The sequence below is a fragment of the Oculina patagonica genome, chromosome 1 (assembly GCF_052425735.1).
Source record: "Oculina patagonica isolate OP01 chromosome 1, crgOcupat, whole genome shotgun sequence".
Lineage (NCBI taxonomy): Eukaryota > Metazoa > Cnidaria > Anthozoa > Scleractinia > Oculinidae > Oculina > Oculina patagonica.
In genome coordinates this window covers 31,142,911-31,163,492 of record NC_135758.1, presented here as the reverse complement: position 1 = coordinate 31,163,492, position 20,582 = coordinate 31,142,911, and the positions used below count along the sequence as shown (strand labels likewise).

Genomic DNA, 20,582 nt, shown 5'->3' with positions numbered 1-20,582 from the left:
TCCAGCCTCCAACGTGCTCTATAACCCTACGAAATTATTCCCAAAACTCGACAACTGGACGCCGCCATCTTGGAGCTGGTAATGTATGCGTGACGTCAAAGAGCTCAGCTTGAAGTTTGACGGGAAAATTTAAATACTCGAAACTCCTTGTTTCTTCGTAGTGGCTTTTGTTTTTTGTTTTGCAGCTCCATTTTGCTCAAACAGAGCTCCAAGAAATACAAAAAACAAGGAGTTTCGAGTATTAAAATTTTCCCGCCAAACTTCAGGCTGAGCTCTTTGACGTCACACATACATTACCACTTCCAAGATGGCGGCGTCCAGTTGTCGAGTTTAGGGAAAGATTTCGTAGGGTTATAGCGCACATTAGAGGCTGAAATTTTGGTGAATAACATATCTTTGTATAAACAGTTTATAGGCGTAAAGAAAATAAATGGCCATTCTGGAGTGAACTTCTCCTTTAAGGCCAAAAGCTAAGAAAGTGGCTGTATTGATGGTAGGCATAAGGCCTGGTTAGACTGTACCGTTTCCCCCTCCATGTGGAATTTCCTTTTTTTTTCAGCCCTGGGTACCGGGTGAGACTTATAGAAATAAATTAGTTGGTCAAGAGGCAACCTTTGATTTTTGTCATTCTATACTTTATAGGTAACATGACCAAAGTTCTATTCTTTATTGGTTTCCTAGCAACAGACGTTTCTATTGCAACAACAATGGCATCCCGAAGCTGATATTTTTTATTTTTTCAAAATCTGCAAATAAACCGATTTCAAGACACAGTTTTTTACTATTTACAAAACAGGTATACATTGAAAATTATTATATTTTTCAGATGGAAGAGTTCCATAATTTTTTGGGCAAGCTTGCTTTTCACTGCTGCTTTGTTACATGTAAATTAATTCGTTTGAGAGACGCGCAAAAAATTAAAACAAAGAAACCAGCCCAGCTAGCTTTTGTTGCACCTGTGCTCCATCTCCGCGCGCGTTATCGCGCGTGATTGCACGCTGCGTGGGCGTTTGCGTCTGACGTCATTCGCTTCCAGTCCCAAATTCCTCTTTGCCACGAAAGCAAGAAGTTACGAACATGGCTGTTGTCTGTTTCACGATAAAAACGCGTCTGGTGGAACTAAGGGACTGAAACCATGTGATTTGACACAACAACAACTCGCTTACCCGTAAACTGGACTTTTGTCCATTCAGTTCGCCGTAATGAGTCGGACTGGTTTGTTATCCTTGGTAGCATGTCTTTCCCTTGTTTATGCCGGTGGCGAATCCAGTCATTCCTCAATGACGCCCGAAGAGAAGCATACAATGAGGTTGGTTTACTTGTTGAGGCTTTATTCATGTAGTAAGCCCCTTCATTGCATATATATTTAATATTTTTTTGTGTTGTTTTATAGGGAGAAAGTGTTGGAGATGTTTCGCCATGCCTACAACTCTTACATGGTTAGTATAATTTCGAACACAAGCATCCTTTGTTAATGCTATACCTGAGCAACATAAAGCGGTTACGCAAACGGTCAAACTGAGTGACGACTTTTAGTATCTCGCTGTTAAAAACAGTATTGTCTGTATTTATATTGTTGCGGTGTTTCGATGAATCAAGAAACTGGTTGTTGAAATTTATATTACGTGAAAGTTGTACAGAGTTAGTTGTAGCTTAGTGTTTTATTTATAAACTTGGAAATTTACGAGCTCTTAGCAGATGTGTACGTGAAAACGTGTATATCCAAAGTGAGTCAGAGTGGCATAAGCTAAGTATTGCAATATATGAAGTCTTTCTGAAACCATCTATAGTAGATGACACAATCAAGCTAGGTTTCTTATATAGTTATCATATTACTCAAAAGGAAGTAAAATTAAGGCTGACCACCCTCAGTAATTCTTCAGCATATTTTGCTAATTTAGATGTGAACATTTATTTAAATATGTTAATCATTTAAGGTTGAGCATTTAAACAGGCTAAAAAGCCAACACGTCTTTATATATAAATATACAGCAATCAGTAAGGTGGGTGGTGTATTTCTGCACTTCTACATTGTTTATAAATTTAGCATTAAGCGCTGCCCACACTGTGAATCTGGGAATTGAATATGATCATGCTCTGCTACACAGGTGTAATGTTGTTTTTTTGTGGAGGCTGTGTTGCCAGGGCATTGCTAAAGTCATATAGAGTCATCCTTGCACAGATGATGTCAAACAATCGCCAGAAAATTGCAAAAAATTCAGAGTGGAATTTTTCACAACATACAAACTAGTTCGGCATGAAACCTGTGCAAGGGTGGCTTTTACAACTGCACAAAAAATTGCTTTTTTGCTCGTTGGCATCATGAATTGGCTAAGTTAAATCATGATTGAAGGAAGGCTTTATAAGCCAGCTACTCAAATTCTGTGCAGTATATATGGATTGGTCGGATGCGTTGTTCAGAAGAACACAGATGACTTTTAATTAGTATCAGAACCAGCTGTTAGATAAGCATGTTTATGTGTGAATAATCTGAATGGAAATGGTGAATAATTAAAATAACTATTAGTAGCTTAAAAAAGCAGCTATTTCTTGTCATTTTGCTCTCAGAGTTGCCTTTTACTCAAATAAAACATTAAAAGTTTTTTTGAATTATTTTCTAAAAGAAATAAAAAACATTTTGATATGTGATATCGAGGAAGCCATTTATAGAAATACTCTCCCACGTCTTTTATTTCCTCAGCATTCGTGGTGGCTCTAAACCTCTGAAGGAATCTTGAGAAATATTATTTTCAATGGAGAAAACTGGTTTATTTGATGCTTAAACACTACCTATTTATGATATTTGAATTTGTTGTTAATTAATGCAACATTTTTAGTTAATGTGAATAGCAACTAAAGGGTCTTGGTTGGCAGGAATTCCAGTAAAGGAGTGTTGTTGCTATGCGATCTTGACAGCAGATTGTTTTTCCAGTTGCCAAATGGTGTAGGCTATAATAGATTTTGTGTCTATATTTTTGAGAGATCAGCTGTTAAAAGGAAAATAGTCTTGTTGTAATAGCTGCTTTGTTTGTACAACTGGTGTGAATAGATTCAAAAGGTTCTGATAATCGATTCTTTGAAAAGTTCAGTTGAGTTGGGGTGGCTTGGACACAATAATTGTCTGCACAATACATATCTATGCACTTAAGTTATAATTAAAAGATATAATACGCGTGATTAAATTTTTGCATTAAACTGAAAAACTCCGAGTTCCAGACAAAGACTCACTTGGAGGTTACATTTACATTGACTAGAACAATTTTCCACTGATCAAGTCTGCCCATTAGCTTGTGAAACATGGATGACTCATGATCATTGCCATGTCATTCCACTCCTTCGAATGGCTATCAGAACCCTCATATGTGGCTTTGGTTCTCTCCATTCCACCTTAGGATCTTTATCCTTGTAAAATAGGTAAAATCCTAACAACTTGAACCTGCAAACCATGCAAATTAAAATATTTTGTGTCCATAGACTTGTTTCAAACTGTTAATTATAATAATGTTATTGCTTCTAGGACCATGCCTATCCTGCTGATGAGCTTATGCCTCTCAGCTGTAAAGGCCGTGTGAGAGGTGTAGACGCTAGCCGAGGGGATGTCGATGATGCCCTTGGAAAGTGAGTTGGTTAAACTTAACTTGGTACATTCAAGCTACAGGTTATTTTGCCCACCCTGGGGTGGAGTGAGGTGGGACAGAGTGGGGGATATGAAAAAGGCATAATATGAATGGGATGGGGATTCCAAGATGAGACCAATCTGGTGCTTGGGTCAAGTCTTTTTCAACTGGTAAAATCCCCACTGCTCTCATCAAGTCATTAGAAGTTTTCTATTATTTGTCTTGTCAGGTGGCTTTTTTTGCTGGGTTTTTGACCCAATACCCCTCTCTTATCTGGAATGCATCCATTTTTTGATACATATAATAGAAACAATGCTGAATTTAATGACTGTTGCTGTTACTTTTTCTAAGGTTTTCCTTGACGCTTATTGACACATTGGACACATTAGCAGTAAGTTGCATTCAGTAACTTCAATCTCTGTTTAATCATTCTTGATTCTGTTCCTTGATTGCTTGTAACATTTTTTGTGATTTTGTTTCAAGGTTTTAGGAGATGTAGAAGAGTTTGAAAATGCTGTAAGATTGGTGATCAGAGATGTTTCATTTGATAATGATGTGGTAGTTTCGGTGTTTGAAACAAACATAAGGGTCTTGGGGTAAGTGAGAACCATGTACATCATAGTAACAAAATAACGCAATGATACAACTATAATTACCAGTATAAATAAGTTTAGAAACTTGATGAGAATTAAGGCTGTTTGTCTGTTCCTTCAACAAGTTGTAACACTTTGTAGAGTTGAGAAACAACCATTGAATGATGTATAACTAAGCTCTTTAATTTTATATGATATACCCGGTAGATTTTGTGGTAATGAAAACTTTGCAACCCTCCAATTTTATTTTCTTCCTTAGTAGCCATTTGGCCACCCACTGCTCAAGTTTGGTCGCCAGTGAAAAATTTAGTGGATAAATTAAGCTTACGCTTTCAATCCTTCTCAATTTTAGTCGCCAAGGGTGCATCTTTGGTTCCCAATTTAGTTGCCGGCTCCAAAATTTTAGTCGCCATGGCAAAGTTCTAAATTGTTCTTAACTTGGAGGGTTGGTGTTGCAAACTGTAAATTTATGTGTGTGTTTAATTTTTTGCAGGGGACTTCTAGGTGGACATTTTGCTGCAGTGGCACTGAAAAATTCTGGCAAAGGCATGCTGTGGTATAACAATGAACTAGTGCCTATGGCCAAGGAAATTGGTTATCGACTGTTACCAGCCTTTAATACCTCGACTGGTATACCCTATCCTCGTGTAAGTTGCTTTAGATGGTTCAAGATGTAATCTCCGTTGCAGTTATGAGACATAGGCAGTACCTTGATGAAGATCAACTGACGTGTTTGCATTTGTAATGACACATGTTCAATGTCACTTTTATTTACAAGTTAATTGGTACATGCTTCATGTTTTCAGTGTGAGAGTTTCAAAAAAAGATTTAATAATGATTCCAGGGCTTAATAAAAAGTGCATCCAGTTGTCTGGGGTGTAGATTTTCATGTCAAGCAAATAGCTCTTCCTTTTCACTTGCCTGATGGGCAAGGCCAACATTCAACTGCCCTGGAAAAATGATAATTTGAATAATAATTATTATTGAAACTTCAGATCCATGGTTTTGCTGATTTTTCCTTTAGTGGAACTGACTGAGGAGCATTGCATGAAATGGCATCTTTTTTAGGCCAAGAAATTGAATAAATTATCTTTTGAACTTTGTTCATTTTACAACAACAGTATTTCCAGTCAGCTCAAATCTTTGTTGTGTTGTAGGTAAACCTAAAGTACGGCATACACCACCCATCATCTGGGACAGGCAGTGAGTCAGACACCTGTACTGCATGTGCTGGAACAATGATCATGGAATTTGGTGCTCTGTCTAGACTCACTGGGGATCATATATTTGAGGTATGGCGCATAGATTTAAGTATCCAAGAGTAATAAATTAACTCTGGAACTCTGGAAATGTTGTCAGTATTAATCAAAATGGTGGGTTTTGGGTTTCTGATCTCTTATTATGCAATTAATTATTTGATCTTGTGGTGGGATTCAATTCCCTATGAGAGATTTCTTAGGAAGAAGAATTGCAATTTTTATGAACTCAGAAGGCATCTAATTTATAAAAACATTACTTATCTTTTTATGTTTTTATGGTAACAGGAGAAGGCACAGAAAGCTATGGAGGCAATTTGGATTCACCGTAGTCGGGCTAGTGATTTGGTTGGCACTGTTATAAACATTCACAATGGGGATTGGGTTAGGAGAGGTAAAAACAGCTTTAACTCACACATGTTTGGAAGTTAACCCTCAGTTTATACATAATTCTTTGCAATATTATCAAATGAATTGGATTTTGGTTTTGGTAACTACCTAAACTGACTTGTTTTGGTAGCAGCTTAAATTTATCCTTAAATCATGCTCAAGTAATGTAATCAAAAGCTTAGTAAATTATTAATTTGTTGCATGCAAATAATTTTTGATGTTGTTTAAATAACTGTAACATGCATATAATTTTGGCGTATTTGACTTTATACAATCATAATGTTTGTCATCAACAGACAGCAGTGTTGGTGCTGGTATTGACTCATACTATGAGTACTGCTTGAAAGCTTACATTCTTCTTGGAGATGAAACCTACTTGGAAAGGTTTAACAAGGTACATTGTAATGCCTTTTGTTTGCTATTTCTGTTACTTTGATTGAGAAAAAAATGTCTTAGATAGTCATTACATCTAGTATCAATGAAATCTGAGATACTGCTGCAGTGAATGGTAACAACCCTAATGTAAATAAACTGAATGATGTCTTTTTAATTTGTGAACAGCACTACAAATCCATAATGCAGTACATAAACCAAGGCCAAATGTTCCTGAGTGTTCAGATGCATCAGCCTGACAGAACAACTCATGCCTACATGGATGCACTGCAAGCATTCTGGCCAGGACTTCAAGTAAGCTGAACAATATCCCCCAGAGAAGATAACAGAACTTATAAGTGTACTGACCACTTTAAATGAATTAATTGACTGGCTGAATGACTGACTGGCTGTCTGTCTGATTGACTGGTTGACTCATGGCTGAACAGTCAGATGGATGGACAGACAGATGGACTGATTGTTAATAGCCGATTCCCTCTATAGCGCGCGCCTGCAGGGAATCACGGTAGTTGTATTCATCAAACCATGCGCGAGACTCAGCAATGTGCATCGTTGCTGAGTCTCGCACATGGTTTGATGAATACAACTACCATGATTCCCTGCAGGCGCGTGCTATAGAGGGAATCAGGTATTGATTGATTAACCACATAGCATTGCTGCATGGTTGCTATTCACATCTCTTTGCAGCTCTTTCTTGCTCCCAGTACCAGCCTGCTGACTTATTCGTGCAGACAGATGGACTGATTGTTAATTGATTGATTGACCACATAGCATTGCTGCATGGTTGCTATTCACATCTCTTTGAGCCTCTTTCTTGCTCCCAGTACCAGCCTGCTGACTTATTCGTACAGACAGGACTGTAATTGTGTTGTATTGTACATCCTGCAGGTGCTGAAGGGCGACCTGAAGAAGGCAATTGAAATGCACCAGATGCTGTACGAGGTCTCCAAGAAACACACCTTCCTACCAGAGGTAGTTTCGTCCTCACTGTATATTAAAAAAATGACAAAAATCAATCACTAAGTTGAGATATTTTGCAAAAGTATTTCTTTCTGACAAAACTTGAAGGATGTACTAAAAATTCATGTTTCATTTGCACCCATTTCAAAATGGCAGGTAACCAGACCAGTTTATCTTTCTGTGATTAATTACTTAAGTCACATAAACATGTGATTTGTTTTGCTAGGCATTCACCACTGATTTTGAGGTTCACTGGGGACAGCATCCTCTTAGACCTGAGCTTGTGGAAAGCACCTACTTTCTTTATGAGGTGAGGCAATTTAATTTACTATCCAGTAACAAAAAATTAAGAATTTAATATTATGTAAAATTATAACTATTACCAATATTATGGTGCCTACTTGTCAAAGTTGTGGGGAAAAGATACAGACCTGTACATCATGCAAATCTAATACACTGTATTTTGGAAAACTTCCGTCAAAGGTTGGGTTTAAGAAAAAGGTGTAAATTTGACAAAATTGAATTAAAAATGAAATTTAAAATATACAAATTCAAATCATTTTTTTAATTGATTTATTGACAGGCCACAGGAGATCCATATTATCTTGAGGTCGGAAAGCATATCGTGGAAAAGATTAATGAACATGCTAGGGTACCCTGTGGATTTGCCGCTCTTAGAGATGTCAGGACACTCAGCCATGAAGACAGGTGAAGTGAATACATGTATATTTTGCGAATACATGTAACATGTGCCACAATCAAGTATTTCTAATTTGTTAACTGCTAAAACTGAAGTGGGAACAATTATTCGTACCTTCAGTAAGTTGTAAACAGTTACTCTGAGAAATGTAAAAATGCAGTGAGTTGTAACTGATACAATGTCATTATAACCATGGAAAGTACTAGCCATTGGTTCAGAGCACACATAACATTCAGCTGTTATTTTTATAAAATGAATAGTGAACATAGTGGTAGAAAATCAATGATCAAATTTGCCAGCCAAGAATGAAAATAATAGAATTCCAACAAAAGAGGGAAAGGGGCCTGACAGAGAAATTTTCACCTAAGCAAAAAAAAAATCACCTACCAATAATGAGTAACTGATTGTGTAATAATTTGTCTTTAGGATGGACTCGTTTGTTCTAGCAGAGACATTCAAGTACCTGTATTTATTGTTTACTGAAAAAGAAGACCTGGTGTTTAGTATGAACCAGTTTATTTTAACAACGGAGGCTCATCTTCTTCCTCTCAGTCTGTCCACTATGGCTGTGAATGCATCGGCATCACAGGTATGAGCAGCTAGATGGTGTTAACAATGGTTATAAATCCATGCGTAACATTTTACATTGATGCTGTAGTGTTGCACACATCCCAGGGGGGTCTCCCATGTGAAAGGGGTGGGGATGTTTATTGCTTGGTTTAGGGGAGTAAATATTTGCTGGATATCCTAGGGTATCCAGGACAGAACTCCTATGTTTACCCATCAAGTGTCTTTGAGGGTTGCATATAAAGAAATAAAGAAATGCCACCAAAAATTATTGGTTTACAATGTAAATCAATTTTACGACATCTTTTAAGACTCTATTTGTGCCAAACTCTTTATGTGACTGCATGCAAATACCTTATTACATCATTGTGACATTTTTTACCTTTTATCTGGGTCTCTAATACATTTATAGTCGTACCTAATTTTATTTGTTTTTGACTTGATAATGATGTTAAGTGAACTTCAAAATGGCGTCTCCTTTTTTAAAACTTTTTAAACCAAGATGGTTTCAACATTTTCTATTTTATACGTAACTTTCTTCATTGATGAAAATTACAGTATATACCTTTTTGACACTAAAAGTAACCCTTTCATATACCTTCCATGAAAGATGGTACCAGGCATCTCACAGACCTACAGTAGAAATACAATGTGGTGCAATTCTTTTTAAACTTTTCACTTGAGTAAACTCTAAATAAAAAATAATTATATGAGTTAGCCGTTAGGTGCATCTTTTCGAGATGTTTTGGAAGGCATTTATAATACCTACATGTAAAATTAAATTTCCCCCTAACCTTTCCTACTTGTGGAATCCTTTTCTGAACCCTCAGTCTGTAAAAGGTCATTCTATTGGGAAAAACCTCTTGGTCCATGTCTATGTAGTCCACATTTATGTTAAACTAACAACTTCAAACATTGTTAGCTCTCTCAGTCTGTTAATCTGACACTTTAGTCACCAAAGGTTTTTTCTTTTGTTACACACAGGAACTTAAATATAATTTGACCCTTAGCTCAGACAATGAGCATGAGTATACATGTCCCATAACACAACATGAACAAGCTTCAACTGCAGAGTTTGCTGAGGAGGTGCGACGTAAAAGTCGTGCACAAGCACAGGGTAGCTGTCCTAACAAAAAGCAAGCTTTTGCTTTCAGCTCTAACAAGTGAGTAACTCTACCATTGAAATGTACATTGTTTTTTAAACTTAATTTGCTTTCTTTATAATATAAATTTTGGTATGAAAATATGTGAAATTATAAATTGTTTTTCTGTTGTGACATGTGTTCTGTCTGCTAAATAGTCCTGAGACATGACTTACTCAGACAGTGACACTGTGGTTATTGTCTGTGATATAATCTAGGAACATTTTCAATGAGTGGCCGCACCTTTGTTTACTTTGTGCTAATCCAGATTAAATTCAGGAACAATGGAAAAACTCCTAGAGCAAAACATAAACAGAATGTACCTCTTGCGTGATTTTACCCCTTTTCTTTTCCAACATCTGTGTGATTACATATTTTTAGGCCTCCTCGGTTAAGAGCTGAACAGTTTGTACCTGGCAATCAAGAGCATATAAACACGCTGAAGTCCATGGGTATCACTGTGGTTCAAACAAAGGATGGCAGAATACAACTCATGCAAACTGCTTCATCGGTAAGATTAACTAATGGTAGTTGACTCTCACTGAGTCAGTCAATCAGTCAGTCATTTCATGTGTGTCTGCCCGATAGGTGGAAAGACAGACACATAAGTTGATATGTTACATAAGGGCACTCCAACCATAACATAAATGCAATGGAATAATTTTCTCAATTTGTAACAATAACTCTAGTTAAAAAGCATGATAGCTTGTCTTACTAATGACCTGAATTACCAAATTAATAGAATTAATTTAAACCTCCCTGCAACAGTCTACAGGGACATTCCTTTGTGAGTGTCAGTCGGCACTAAAGTGCAAGTTCAGTTCCAACACTTTCAATAACATAGCAAAGATCAGAAACCACTGACAATATTGCTTCCCATGACCTTTCCACAACAAATGCAAATTTGACACCGTAGCATCCACTCTGCTAACAGTTTCATCGTTGCATGTCATCTAATCTTCCTAAACAATCTCTCAGTCAAACATGACAAGGTTCACTTTATAATTTACATTAGGCCATCAGTGATGCCCCCAATGAAAGTGAGGATGGCACTTTTACCATTTTCGTTGTAAGTTTAACTTTTGTAATCGACCTAATCATAACATCCATCTCACCAGACATTTCAACTCAATAAAATACTATTGTAACTTAGTTGTAAAGTTTTTAATTACCAGTTTTCTAGCTGTCTGTTGTCTAAGTGTTTACTTTGCCTTCATAAATGACTGTAAAACAGTAAACTAACTTACAATGAAAGTTAAATAAATAATTTAATAAAATATTAATGAATTTATTGGTTGATTGGTTGGTTGACTGACTGAGTGACTGACTGATTGGTTGATTGATTGATTGGTTGTGTGAGTGAGTAACAAGCGAGCGAGAGAGTGAGTGAGTGATTGATTGATTGATTGATTGTGTGAGTGAGTAAGCAAGCGAGCGAGCAAGTAAGTGAGTGATTGATTGTTTGGCTGACTGACTGACTGACTTATATGACATATCAACAGTACTGATGTGTCTGTCTGTCCACCTACCTGACAGACACATGATATGACTGACTGACTGATTGGTTGATTGGTTGATTGACTGATTGTGTGAGTGAGTAACAAGCGAGCGAGCGAGTAAGTGAGTGATTGATTGTTTGGCTGACTGACTGACTGACTTATATGACGTATCAACAGTACTGATGTGTCTGTCTGTCCACCTACCTGACAGACACATGATATGACTGACTGACTGATTGGTTGATTGGTTGATTGACTGATTGTGTGAGTGAGTAACAAGCGAGCGAGCGAGTAAGTGAGTGATTGATTGTTTGGCTGACTGACTGACTGACTGACTTATATGACATATCAACAGTACTGATGTGTCTGTCTGTCCACCTACCTGACAGACACACATAATATGACTGACTGACTGGTTGATTGATTGTTTGATTGACTGATTGACTGATTTATTATCAATCAATCGATCGATGTTGTTGTGCCAAAACTGTCTGAGGTTCTCAAGGTGGTGCTTTGCATTATAGATCTTTTCTTGTTTTATTCACGCGAGTCTTACATTGAACCGTTTTGGTTTTCTTCCATTTTTACCCAGGCTGAGACACAAGCTGATGCAGAAGATGGCATCAAGTTCATGCAAGAGATGATTGAACTGGCAAAACAACGTAATGATGAATCAGGTAAACCCTTACAACTACTCAGGTTACAACAACAGTGATGTGCGATTGCATGTTTTTTTCTTACTCACTAATCTTTGCTGATAGTTGAAATATCATGCTAAAATCAAATTCTCTTTTCCAATAATTTAGCGCATGGTGTTACCAGTTCAAATTTTTTTTGTTTCTTGAAATTCAGTTCAGTGAAGGTACTAATAATGATTTCAGTAGAATGATTCATCCGATCTGAGATTATTAAACACTAAATTTTCGGTGGCCTCTGTCCACCTTCATCAGAGTATTGAAAATGAGTTCGTTATAATATTAGCGCGCTCTAGTCATTCTACTGAAATTACGTCTACCGATCGCCACAGACAAAGTGTACTAATAATGATATTCATTTCTTTTTAGTTGTTCAGGAAAACCCTCGTGTGGTCCAGCTCATGTCTTCACCTTACAAGGGAGACGTGGTTCTAAATGCCTGTCCAGCACAGTTTGGTTTGGATCTGAGCAGAGGAGATGTAGGGGTGAGTAATGCACATTACACAGCTCACCCTCCATGCTTCTATTTAATGATCTGTTCTCACAAGTGACCAGCTCCCAGTTGGCTTGATAGCTCAGTTGGTTAGAGCGCTGCACTAGTAGCGCAGAGGACATGGGTTCGAATCCCATTCAAGCCTGAATTTTTTTCAGGCTTGCTTTTCTCAACTGCTTAAGTTGAGTACAATACTGCGATGACGGCGATGATCTTTCATTTGCTTAAAATGTATATCCGCAGTACAAATATATGAATTTCATATATTCATTTCAGATCTGTTCTCTCTTACTGAGTATTATTGGAAGGGAGAGAGTAACAATTTAAAAAAAAGATGTACCCATGCTAGCACAGCCATAGCCTGCAATGCAGGCATATGTAAGCCAGCGAGCACATTTGAATTCAAACTCGGACAAGACTTGGGGAGAGAGGAAAAAAGAGTCCTAGGGTGTATGAGTGACTCTTAGGCCAGAAACGTGAACAAAATCATCCAACGCTCGTCCATCAAACCCGTCTGCATTGCATAAATGATAAAAATGTAAATACTACGCTGTAGTCAAAAAACTATTCTCGACGTTTCGGCAATGTTGCCTTCTGTTGTATAACACGCACGTGTGTTATACAACAAACTTTTTAACGGCGAAATAGTTTTGTCCCCCTGAAGAAGGCAGCATTGCCGAAACGTCGGGAATAGTTTTTTGACTACAGCGTAGTATTTACATTTTTATCATTTAAATACATTCAGCACCTACACTGCGCAGGGCTTCGAATTTTTATCACGTCTGCATTGCATGCTAGCACATCCAATATTGAATAGTGTGTATCATTTGTACATAAAAGGGGCATTTGCTGGACCAGTTACACAACTCATTAGCTTCTGTCCTGACATAGGATATCAGCATTCTCTTTTCACGTATACATACGGTACCATCGTCCTTCTCAAAGGGAACCTATCAACTCAGACTCTTCTAAACTTAGAAAAGTCAAAGCAAGCACACAACCAATGAAAAAGCAAGCACACAACCATTGAACACATTTAGCACAAGTGTTCTTAAACTTGAACTGTTTTATTTTCAGATGGGTGCAGAGGTTACTATAGCTGAGCCGATTAAGGCGTGTTCCTCTCTCACTAATGCAGAGGAGCTGAAGCACAGAATTGCTGTGATAGAAAGGGGCGAGTGTATGTTCATTGACAAGGTATTAACAGATTTAGTGAAACACAGTGGCTTAATTTGTAGGCTTGGATTCAGGCACTGAACATTGCCTTATGTGTAGTGTTTAAGGCAAGACAGGTTACTCACAATGCATCTCTGCACACTTCTTATGCATCATTTGTCATGCATGAATGGCCTTTGACGGGCTAGCTTCTCATTTGGGGGAGTGGTATTATGCATAGTCTCAATTCATGTTACGAAAACCAAACATGAGTAATAGAAATTGGACTGAGTGGAGTACAATTCAGGGAGTAATCGGAGGAATAATTTCATGAGGACTTCTTGTTTGAAAAAGTCGGTTGTACAAACAGTAGGAAAACAGCAAGAAAGAACCCATCTAAGTGCACTTGATTGACACGCGAATGGCGTAGGTAATTACAGGTATCCAGTTAAAAAAGTTGTAATTGGACAACTGTAAGAGGTACACTCACGTAATTACGCGCGCCAATTACGCGACAAATAAGCCCGCGCAAAACCGATCAAAGTCGAGTTTCCTGTTATTGCCAACGAGACAGCCGAGCCAAGAGGTGAGGCTGTCGAGGCGGCAGAATCATAGAGCCGTGTGCGTATGAGTGTATAGGCAGAGAAAATCTTAAGTTCTGCGTAAGGGACTTTTTTTTTGACCATATTTGGGTGTAAGTAAACCCCATATTTGGGTTGTATTGTTCTTCCCAACTGGTTCCCAGTCTCTCACTCCTTGCTAGAGAGCAAATGACCAAAATGGCGTCCACGCGGCTCGCTGTTAAAATTTTCAATGTGGTCATTCATTACATCCCTTTACCGATAAATACACCTTTAGGGAATTATAAATCGAAAGAGAATACCCTACAGAATATTCGACCGCCGAAAAAATAAACATCAAGGTCTTCAAAGCGATGAAATAATATTTTGACTTTGGAGTCCTTTGATTTACGATCGAAGAGAGACATGAAAATCAAAAGCGGACTGTTGACTTTAAATAGAGTTTCCCTGACTTATGAGAATGCTGAATGCTGTGACATTTTAACGTTGAAAAGAATATAAAGATTTGTCAAGAGTTATCAATCTGTCAAACCCGTAGCCTGCGTAGCAGACATCTGTGTACGTTTTAGTGTGTTTAAAAGAGTGCGCGATCGCGAGAATACGCGCGCTGGAAACTACGGCTATCAAGCCTGTGTCATTTATGAACACCAGAGAAATAGCACTTTTTTCGCATATTACCTAAAATACAATTTACCGTATCAGTGGTCATTTCGAATATAGTTCTATCAAAAACCATTCAATATCTGTTCTTATGAACAAACATGAGTATTTCGCTCGTTGGCACTTACCGATAGGTACTACTAGTAGATACAGTCGAAGCTCTCTTTACGGACACTCTCTTAAGCGGACAGCTCTACTTACGGCCGCCTTGTTTGTAAACTCCCATACAAACTCTGTATTTTTACATTCTCGTAAGCGGACATTCCCGTAAGCGGCCGCGGACACTTTAAGAGATTACGACTTGGACTTTTTTCTTTGTTGTTAGCTCCCGTAGACGGACACCCCAAAGAAAATCCTTGTTATAAATGGTTTTCTTGCCGGCTGAGCTTGCGAAAGAGGCAAGAAATGAAGTTCTCTCACACTGAACGGGGAACCCTGGGTCCTAGTCAGGATATCAGTTTTCATGCTCGGTCATGTGATTCAGTTTTTTGTTCTTGCCTTCGGTGCAACAGCTTTTTTTTTGTTCTTGTCAATAAAGTGCTGTTGCATCGTTGTGTGGCAGACAAAAATGCATTTCAGTGTGAGAGAACCTGTGTATCTTGGTTTTATCAATCAACTTCACATGGTCGTTTTTTCACAATGATTTTAGAGTAATTACAGTACCATTTTTCAGTGTTTGTTTTGTCGTCATACACGTCCGTCCGGTAATTGTTAGCTGGGCAAGTTCTCGTAAGCGGCCATCTATCCCCTACACCTCTAGTGGCCGCTTACGAGAACCATTCTCGTAAGCGACCAGCTTCAGTTACGGACACTTTTTTCGCTTCCCGAGGTTGTCCGCTTATGAGAGCTTCGACTGTACACCATAATTGATGAGCCACTGACATTTGTTTGTGATTTGTTAACAGGCTCGTCACGCACAGACTGCAGGTGCTGTTGGTGTGATAATCATTGGTAAGATCTGCAAAGACTTCTTAGTTTGTTGTGAGAAAGATGCAACTTTCTTTGGCAACCTTGCTTAACTCGATGGCCATTGATCCTGTTTCAATATTGAGATCAGTTTATATCATAGCCCTAGCAGCCGTTCTTTTGTTGTGTTTCTGTCTTTTTGGCGGCGGGAAATGATGATGAAAGACTGGCTTCCTTTACAGGCTTAATATCTCGTAAAAAAGATTTATAAAAAGAATCCCTCTTGAAAGTGCATTAACCGTGGAGGTGCAGCAAAACCAAATTTTGCCTTGCAGTCGGCCTACAATATTATTATTTCTTTTTCATTGGTAGACTAATTTTACAGCTAAGTTGAAAAGGAGCGCTGATAATTTATAAAACGTAAATTGTAGTTAATGTTGATTTTTGCGCAGTCTTTTCTCGTCAGTCCATGGTCTGAGAGCCTGGGTACTTGCGCTGGTCGAATTTTCATAATTGAATTTAACTGGAACTGCTTTCGTTCTGTTCAGATAACAACGAAGGTAGCTCGAGTGATAAGCAGCAGATATTTGCTATGGCTGGTGATGGTTCCAATAACGATGTGAAGATACCAGCCGTGATGCTGTTCAGTGAAGAGGGACGCATACTAAAGAACGCCATAACTGCACTGGAGGACACTAATCAACGACTCACAGTGCGTCTGGCTTCTAAAGCTACTGGCTTGTCAGGTATGACGGTTTATAACGGCATTACGATGAACATCCAAACTTCCAGAACTTCAAAGTGATTGTTATACCGCTCGCCCATTAGTTTTTCTATCCAACATTCTTACAATACGTAGTTCTGTAAATGTTGTGAAGGCAGCGAACTTTGCCAGGACACCTAGCGCCACTTCTCTCTTCAGCAAAAGACGAATATCGACAAACAAAAGACGCTATTTTCACTTACTGTAAAAGATAAGATTCTTTTTGGCGGCCAAATTTTAAATCAGCGTCGCCCTAAAATAAGCGCCGCCCTCGAATAAGCGCCGCACTTGAGGCGCGAAAAATTTATTCGAGTATTCGAGCAAATGCGGTATTGAAAGAAATGTATGGCAGTTAAAAGGGCTTTGTCACGGATTTTACCAGATTTTTGAACAGCCAAAATTTATACTTGTCATAGGAAACCTGAAAATAATAGTCCATTTTTATAAAAAAAAAATGCTATATTAGAGCACTAAAACTGTTAACGAGCGTCTTTGGCTGCGGATGGCTCGGATGGAAATGGATTGCAATTTGAAAAATTAAGGCTAAACTTTTCAAGTTGTTTCCGCGCGTCTTCCAAAATTCGATATTTATAGCCGTAGATTGATTTTTATCCACAAATTAAGGTTATACATTTCTTTATATGTATGGCCCTTTTCTCCCAGAGGAGACAGAGGATTAAGAAGAATTTTCTTTATATGTTCAAAGATAATGTTTTCATGGGTTAAGTTGTTTACCGCTGAGTTCAGAACAGTTTAGACCAAAATACTGCGAAATCCCCGTGACGTAGCTCCGTTAACAAGGAGAAATTACATCTGGACTTTTGGAGATATAAAAGTTAAACTGCTACAGATACCTTATTGTTACTTATTTTCGCGGGCACTTAATTTCGCGAAAATGGAACGGCCATATTTCGCGGGACTTAAATTTCGCGATTTGGCCAAAAAAATAAGATTACGGGAACTTAATTTCGCGAAAAGTGTCAAAGTACTGGTCTACATTAACAAACAGTAAGTCTCAAAATTGGTCCAACTGATTTTAATTTTCCACTGCAACAGTTTCCAATGACATTGAACAAAACCATATAACAAAACGAAACTTTAAAAACAGTTTAACATGTTCCTTTGCAACAAAGTAGAGCTAGTTTGACGACTGTACCAAGGTAATTAAGTAGTAAACTGACGGCAACGTTGAATATTCATAACGAATTATATAGAAGGGTATTAAATTTCACGTCGTTATTTTTCACGAGAACCTTTTTTTCGCGGGTCTTAAAATCGCGAAAATTAAGTCCCGCGAAAATAAGTAACAATAAGGTAGTTTCCAGAGTGGCGGCGAGTCCAAATGCGTGTGAATGTGTCATCGCCGAATTGCTTTAGATGCTTGCGTAGCCAGGCCTCAGATGCTTTAGCGGGAAGCAACCTGCGCCGCGAGGAGAATGGGGAGACTTGCGCAGCTGTTCAAATTCTTCCCATGACTCCTGGCGTCAAAACGTTCACTCCAGAACATCCGTTATAACTTAACATTACTCGCATGACACTCTCAATGGACGACGGCAGTGTCGGAAATACTTCCGGTGCTACAAGGATTTTCGAATATTTTAAATTAACTTGTTTTAGATTTTCTATGCCTTGTTTCATATATATAAAGGTTTGTGTGTCTCTGTTTGTACGTTTTGGACATTTTCTGACCTAGCCGTTAACGATATGAATTTGTTCTGTTCTGATCACAGCTAAGAAAGAATCTCCAGTTGCTGGGCAACTGAAAGAGGAGGAGCCGTCAGTAAATAAGGAATCGCAGGAGAACCAAGAATCTACCAGCGATGGCAGTCAGCAGTCAGCTGACAGTGAAAATAAAGACATTCACAGCGGTAATACTGATCAAAATGAGGCACTTCAGGACAAACAAACACCGCAAACCAGCGAAGAAAGCACAGCCTCAAGTTCATCATCTGAACAAGACAAAACACCAGTAAATCCACGTGTTGTGTCCGTGGGGCAGGATGAGGTGTTTTGCGCTGCCACAGGCAGACCATGCTCTGTGCCGAGTGGCGAGCATGCTCATGAACATAATGCTGACTCAGCGGGCGAGGCTGTGACGTCAAACAGCGAGACTGTTAATTCAGAAATACAAAAGCCTTCCGAGGACTCTTCAATCGACAGTGGCAGTGAGACTAGAACTGATGCAACTCAGTCGAGTCAAATCACAAACGATAGTTCTTCGTCTTTAGAAAATGAGCAGAATACACAAAGCACAGAACACAAGAACGACGAAAAAGACGAACGCAATGAGAATGAAGATGCTACCATGAGGACTTGAAGTTGACAAACATTTTAAATTCAATTATTATCTTTAATGTTTACACTATGACGTCATCTAACAATTCTTCAAGAACTTGTGTTTTTCTTCTCGCGCCAATAGTTATTTAAACCTCGCTGGGATCACTTTATCGTTACATTTTTTTAAACAAATAACTAGCACTAAATTATTAATGATAAAGAAAAAAGAAGTGAATAGCTCGTTTTAAAATAGTACCAGAAACCCTCGCGCGCCTACTCCCGTATCAAAATGACGTCATAGTGCAAACGTCCTAATGTAGATTTAGTGATGGGCTAATATGAAGCAGGAAACAGCTGGGAAGAAAAAAGTTTTCGTTATTTATTGTCCAGTGAGAGCTCAATTAATCCTCAAAATTAATTACCATACGTCTAATGAAAATATTATAAAGCGCTTTTTGGATGCCATTTATTGGTAAGAGACAAAAAATATTGCAACTCACCATATCATGGTTGGGAATGTTATTGTTATGGGGGTGGGGAGGGTGGGTATGTGCTAGCAAAACAAATAACCTTTGAGGAGGAGAGGACAGATTTATCCTGGATTTATATTGTCTCTTCGTACAATCACTTGTGCGGAGTACCAAGAAGAGATCTTTAATATTTAGATAGGCACATTTGTAATTTTAAACCTTTGCTGTTTCTTTGCCTTGAGAGTGGTTTTCAGTTGTCGTGTTTGTCTTTTGGTTGTTTACAGTTTTTCTGAGCTTTGCTAAAATCAATTGAGCAACTTGTTTGTTCTTTGATTAAACAGGTTTTTAAACCTGTTTGGGTTTTAAAAAACCCAAACCAATGGCGATTTGGCTAAGGCACCTTCATGCTTGCTCACCCACGCTTGTCACTGGTTACATACCTTTCTGGTCCCAGTTGTTCAAAGGGTGGATAACGCTATCCACCGGATAAATCACTATCCGGTGGATAGCGTAGTAGGTTTTGTTAAGAATTATCCACTGGATAGCGATTTATCAGGTGGATAACATTATCCACCCTTTGAACAACTGGGCCCTGAGCGTTTTTCTTCCTTGTCTGATTGGTTTAATACACAAGTGCTTCTGATTGGTTTGTCTTTTCTCTGGTTTTGATTTTATCAAATTAATTTTATTATATTATCTGTTGGAAAATTCGCAATCTGCTTTGCTAAGGGATCACTTTATCACTACATTTATTCCAGGGGACGGTTGACCCGTCCACGAAAGAAAGTTGCTGCTAGCTAGCTTAATTGAATGGTCACATACAAAAGTTTCATCCAGTACGGTTTAGAGAGAGTGGGTGTGTCCCTAGCAAAACTACGGAGCCATCTCAACAGAAGATGTTCTCCTTTGACGTACAATTTTCCTTTTTATAAAACAAGAACCAAGTTGTCAGCCTTCACCATTAATATCGTCATGGTGTATTTCTGCTAAACGAATTTCAGTTTGTTTCCAAGGTGCTTTTTTGTTTCAAATACTACTGACTGAAAACACTTGTAAGGATGTGAATTTGAATAAGATCTATTTAAAGTTGCTGTATATTGCCAGGTGGGGATTTCTGGCGCTTCTGGGAAAACGTCCCAACTTAAAAATTGAAATTATATTTTGCCTTAAAGAACCTTAAAAATATTCGACAAGGGAGAATGTAAATAGAAACATAAGGAGTGGAGTAGTGCTATTAAAGTTATGCGGAAATGTAACATAGAAGAGTAATGTTTAGTTAAACCATTCTTCACTCTTTTCGCGGATATATGAACAATGGTTGCATCTCTTGCATTTTGAAATTAAAAATTACAAAATATACTCCTGAACGCGCTGTTTGCGTTGTTTTTGTGTGCTAAATTGCAACCCAAAGAACTTGTTTTTTTAGACCAGAGGGGGGCGGAGAGTTTATTACACTGATGGGGAT

The 20,582-nt window shown here is 38.2% G+C and overlaps 1 protein-coding gene across 1 annotated transcript; it reads left to right on the top strand.

Annotated features, from left to right (window-relative positions):
* Positions 1 to 1,063: 1,063 nt before the first annotated feature.
* On the top strand, positions 1,064 to 20,484 carry LOC144663893 (ER degradation-enhancing alpha-mannosidase-like protein 3). The gene is made up of 22 exons (XM_078524982.1): positions 1,064 to 1,309; positions 1,394 to 1,439; positions 3,518 to 3,618; positions 3,969 to 4,008; positions 4,101 to 4,213; positions 4,704 to 4,857; positions 5,368 to 5,502; positions 5,755 to 5,860; positions 6,153 to 6,250; positions 6,418 to 6,543; positions 7,138 to 7,221; positions 7,436 to 7,519; positions 7,793 to 7,917; positions 8,336 to 8,498; positions 9,461 to 9,639; positions 10,000 to 10,129; positions 11,710 to 11,794; positions 12,182 to 12,297; positions 13,383 to 13,502; positions 15,607 to 15,652; positions 16,156 to 16,353; positions 18,101 to 20,484. The coding sequence occupies exons 1-22, from the start codon at positions 1,203 to 1,205 to the stop codon at positions 18,685 to 18,687; spliced, it is 2,943 nt and encodes a 980-aa protein (XP_078381108.1). The 5' UTR covers positions 1,064 to 1,202; the 3' UTR covers positions 18,688 to 20,484.
* Positions 20,485 to 20,582: the final 98 nt, after the last annotated feature.